Raw genomic sequence first — 4,872 nt, forward strand, 5'->3', positions numbered from 1 at the left:
CTTCTTTCTCGTCTGAGTCGTCCTCTGTATCCCAAATTGTGATTGGGGGTTCCCGGTTTAGGGGGCTTTTGCCCTTCCCTTGCTCCCATTCTTCCTCAATTACACCCCGCTCCCCTGCGCCTCGGCCTCTCTGACGGGTCTCCATGCCTCCTGCAGCCCTGCCGCTCTTCCTTCTCGGATTATTTCCCCGCTTCGACTGCTTCCGCTGGAGACTCTGAAAGTGATTCCAAATTATCCCGCAAAGATAGTTGTTTATCGAATTTTGTTTCTCTTGAACTCGACGGTTTCTAGTATATTGCATATATAATGATGCCCGAATTTGAGTTCCCGGCCTCTTCCTATCTAGATCCGGTACCCCACTACCGTCGACCGTTCCATCCATAATCACATCTACTACGGTGTATCCTGACACCTCGTTAATCTCCCCTCTCAGCTGATGCGTCTTAATTATCGCATCGAATGCGTAATCCTTGGTACTCATCCCCTCTGCCGCCACTATACCTCCTTTCAATTCCTGCTTCATCATTGTATGAATTGGCATGCCACTTAGCACCTGAGGTGATCGAACTTTGGTCATGGTTCGATCGTGTCTTTGCCATTTGATCATCTCTTTCATTAATTGAAGTGTGTTCCCCGATAACACCGTCACCTTAAGCAATCGAACTTTGGTCATAGTTCGATCGTACCTCTGCCATTTACTACTGTCTTTCATTAATCTAAGTGTGATCCCCGATGACACCATCATGATCAGCCTTAATGAGCGTGTGTAGATCTTTCCATTCCCCGTTTGCCTCCGGATTCCTCCACTGACTATCAATCCTGCTCTGCTGTCCTCTGCTGCCCCAATTGGCCAGCCAGTCCGCAGGTTTATTGCCATTTCTTCGAACATGATTGAAGATACAGTAGTCTATTCTTTTAATCATATCCGCTATCTCCTGAACGATACCTGCTGTGCGCCAGCTCTTAGTCACCTTTTCCCACCCCTTGCCATTCCTGAGTTTCTTAACCATTTCAATGGCTATTTGGGAATCGCCCGAAATTTCCAAGTTTGAATATCCATTTCTGATAGCTATTCGCAATCCAGTGTGGAGAGCCCAGAACTCGGCCTCATTGTTAGTCATATTCCCTCCCCAGTCAGCATATATCCATCTTACTTGTTTGTTGCTGTCACGGAATATACCCCCGAACCCTGCATCCCCAGGGTTGCCCTTAGAAGCCCCGTCAAAATTTAGTTTTACAAATTGATCCCTGGGATAGGTAAACGTGTCTGGACTTTTAACCCTCATGTCCTGATCTTTCCTGAATTGATACTGCACCATCTCAAATTTCAGGTTTAGTCTGCGCAAAATTTCGTGTTCCCCTGGATCTGCTTTCCAATCTTCGTCCTGCCATCTCTCTACCAGAATGGTTTCTCTCAGCGCCTCTACCACCCGCTCCCAAATTGCCTCAGGCTCCTTATTAACACTTTTAAAAATTCTAGCATTACGTTCCTTCCATACCAGCCATATTACAAAACCTGAGGCAAGGTTCCAGGCTCTCTGTATGACTCTGCATTTGAAGGTTTCCTCCCTCCAATGGAAAACCATTTCGTTGAAATCTCTAATCTCCACCTCAGGTTTATTAAAGGTATGCTTTGTATGAGACCATAGTTGTTTAATATACGGGCAATGGATCATGATATGATCTCTGCTTTCTTCATGATTTTTACACAGGTAACAGCTCGAAGGTCCCGAGAAACCCCGTTTCTGGATGCGGTCCCAAGTAAGAATTTTGTTTTTCAAAGCTATCCAAGCGAAAGTGGTTACTTTGGGCCACCAATTTAGATCCCAAATTTTCCTCCAGTCCTGTTGGCCATCATTGATATTGTGGGGATTTGCCAGATAATATGCTTCCTTAACTGAGAAAAGTCCTCTCATGGTATTACCCCATCGTAGGATATCTTTTCCGTCCCTTACCTTGATTTTCCTTGAATTCATTTCCTTATTGAAAGCCGTCTGCAGGTCTGGATTGAGACTCTGATCCCACTCTAATGGGTCCTTCCAGGATCTCCAGCAATCATTCATGTTGACAGGATTCCAATAATCCTTGACATTTGTTCTATTCTCCTCAATTCTTCCTCTGATTGGATGAAGGCTCTGCATATTAGTCAGTCTTTCTCTTTGCTGCCATTTGTCGTCCCAGAAGTGAGCCTCATTACCTCCTCTGATTTCCCAGAACGCATGTTGCTTGACAATGTCTCTATTCTGGCTGGCCAGTTCCCATACCGCGGATCCGCGAGGCATTTCTTCTTGTCTTAGAATGTCTACCTGTGAGTCTGGCATTCGATATTTTGTTCTCCATATTGATTTCCAGAGGTCATTTCCCCCTTGCACCCACCTCCACCAAAGTTTAGCTCCCAGGGTTTGATTGAGCAGTTCTGGGTCTTTTAATCCCAACCCACCTTTCTCTTTCCTCTCTGTAAGCTGATTCCAGGCCACCAAGGCCCATTTCTTCTTTTCCTCCGACCCTCGCCAAATGAAATTTCTGATAATTTCTCTAATCTTCCCATAAACTCCTTTCGGGGCCGCCATTATTGAGAGTGGATAAATAGGTATAGCCTGCAAAACCGATTTGGCTAAAACAATTCTGCCAGCAATATTCAGGACCCTAAAGGCCCAGCTCGAGACTTTTTTCCTCATTCTATCTAAGATTCCCTGCCAATTCTTTAATCTTTTTGACGTGAAGTCCAGCATGTTACCCAAATACTTGGTAGGCAGTTCACCCTTTTTGAAGCCCAGAATTCTAATAAGGTGAGTCTTCACTTGATCCACCGTGTTGAAGATAAAAACACATGACTTATCCCGATTAATTTCAAGTCCCGAAGCTTCAGCAAACAGGTCAAGGATTTTCTTTAGATGTTTGACTTCCTTAACAGTTGGCTCCCCAAAGAGCATTATATCGTCAACAAATTGTTGATGCGTAAGGGGGAGTCTGTCTCCCCATAAGCGAAGTCCTTTTAATCTTTGAGCTGCTTTTTCCTGAGTAATATACCTTCCTAGACCCTCTGCTGCCACGATGAACAGGAAAGGAGACAGTGGATCTCCTTGACGAATACCTCTGGAGGCATTAAACGTGTTCGAAGGGTTTCCATTGACTAAGATTGAAAAGTTAGGAGAAGAAATGAGATTGTGGATCCATGTAATCCATCTCTTGTGAAAGCCGAAGCATGCAAGAACTCTTTCCAGATATCTCCAGTTGAGCCTATCGTAGGCTTTGGATAAATCAAGCTTAATCATCATTCCTTTCCGTTTTTTATCTTTGAGGGAGTGGATAACTTCTTGAGAGACAACTAAGCCATCCAAGATCTGTCTCCCCTCCACAAAACCAGTTTGCTCCGCCGATATTAAACTTTCCAGCAAGGGTTTTAATCTTCTAGCAATAAGAGAAGTTATGATCTTATATACTACATTACAAAGAGCTATCGGTCTAAAGCCATTAGCATCCTCCATATTTTCACCTTTAGGGATTAAAGTAAAGAAGGTTGAGTTGAGAGCCGGCCATACCTTCTGTTGCACCCTTGATTCTTCTACCAAATCTAGTATTTCTTTTCCAAGAAAATGCCAGCCAGCCTGGTAGAAATCTACTGTAAAGCCGTCCGGGCCCGGTGCTGTGCCCTTCCTCATTGCTTTCACTGTCTCTTCCAGCTCTTCTAAGGTAACCATCCTCATTAAGGCTTTGTTCTGGTCCTCCGTAACTAGTCTGGGAATAGCAGTGCATATTTCCTGGATAGCTCTCTCTCTATCTACTTGGGGTTCGGAGAGAATTCCTCTATGATGATCGACTAGAGTTTGCTCAATTTCCTTTTGTTCCACCAGCCTTGTACCATTATTCCCTTTAATGGAAAGAATTCTATTTCCCTGTCTATGCTTAACCATTGCCTGATGAAAAAACTTTGTATTTCTTTCCCCTTCCCGAAGCCATTTAACTCTAGATTTTTGCCGCCATAGGATTTCCTCTTGCTTTCTTCTTTCTTCCATTCTTCCCAGCAGAATCCCTTCTTTGGCGATGCTCTCCTCAGTCCTGCCTTCCAGAATTATTTTCTGTTGGATGTCCTCCATTTCCTTTTCTAACTTTTGCTTGTCTTCTACGATGTTGCCAAATTCTTCTTTGTTCCATTTCTTAATCTTCATCTTCAGTTCTTTTAGTTTTAAATGAAACGTGTGCATCTTTCCTCTACCTTGCACTCGACTTTGGTTCCACCATTCTTCTGCTTTTTTTATGAAGTTCGGATCCCGTAACCAGAATGCTTCAAACCGAAACGGCTTCTTGCCCTGGATCTTTTTAATGTCGACTTCCAATCGGATTGGCCAATGATCTGAGCCCAAGGAGGGGATGATCTTGGCTTCGACAAAGATATCTCTGTTCAAGATGTCTTCAGATATTAGAAATCTATCTAGTTTTGAGGCAATTTGGTTCTTGCCTCCTCTTCGGTTGTTCCATGTATAGACTCCATTGATGGTTTTCATATCTACTACTCTTAGGTCCTCTATCATCTCATTGAACTTGTCCATGAATTGATCCAGCCTTCGAACTCCCCCTTTTTTCTCTTCCAGGGATCTGATTAGGTTAAAGTCTCCTCCAATGATCCAAGGTTGTCCAGAAAAAAGTTGTCGGGTCATTCTCAAACTTCTGATAAAGTTTTCTTTTTCTCCAGGGTTTGTGGGTCCATATACACCTGTGATGACCACTTTTTCCTTGGTCCCCACTATCCTGCCCAGCCCGGTCAAGATTCCATGCATGCTAGTCCACTTGTCTAGAAGTATTTCATTTGGGTTCCACAATATTGCTATTCCTCCAGCAACTCCTATGGCATCCTGTCCCATAACTTTGTAA

The 4,872-nt window shown here is 43.8% G+C and overlaps 1 protein-coding gene across 1 annotated transcript; it reads right to left on the minus strand.

Moving 5' to 3' along the window:
- Nucleotides 1-716: 716 nt before the first annotated feature.
- Nucleotides 717-4,097, minus strand: LOC149239038 (uncharacterized). Its single transcript, XM_089369732.1, has one exon. It carries the CDS (start codon nucleotides 4,095-4,097, stop codon nucleotides 717-719), a length of 3,381 nt encoding a protein of 1,126 aa, XP_089225858.1.
- Between the last annotated feature and the right edge of the window lie 775 nt (nucleotides 4,098-4,872).

The sequence above is a fragment of the Pinus tabuliformis genome, chromosome 8 (genome assembly GCF_031772625.1).
Source record: "Pinus tabuliformis cultivar Carrire ecotype Pingquan chromosome 8, CPIR1, whole genome shotgun sequence".
In the NCBI taxonomy this organism is placed as follows: Eukaryota; Viridiplantae; Streptophyta; class Pinopsida; order Pinales; family Pinaceae; genus Pinus; species Pinus tabuliformis.

What these genes read in the sequence shown, in the direction of transcription:
- LOC149239038 (XM_089369732.1), bottom strand. Translation starts at nt 4,097, where the DNA reads ATGGAGGACATCCAACAGAAAATAATTCTGGAAGGCAGGACTGAGGAG.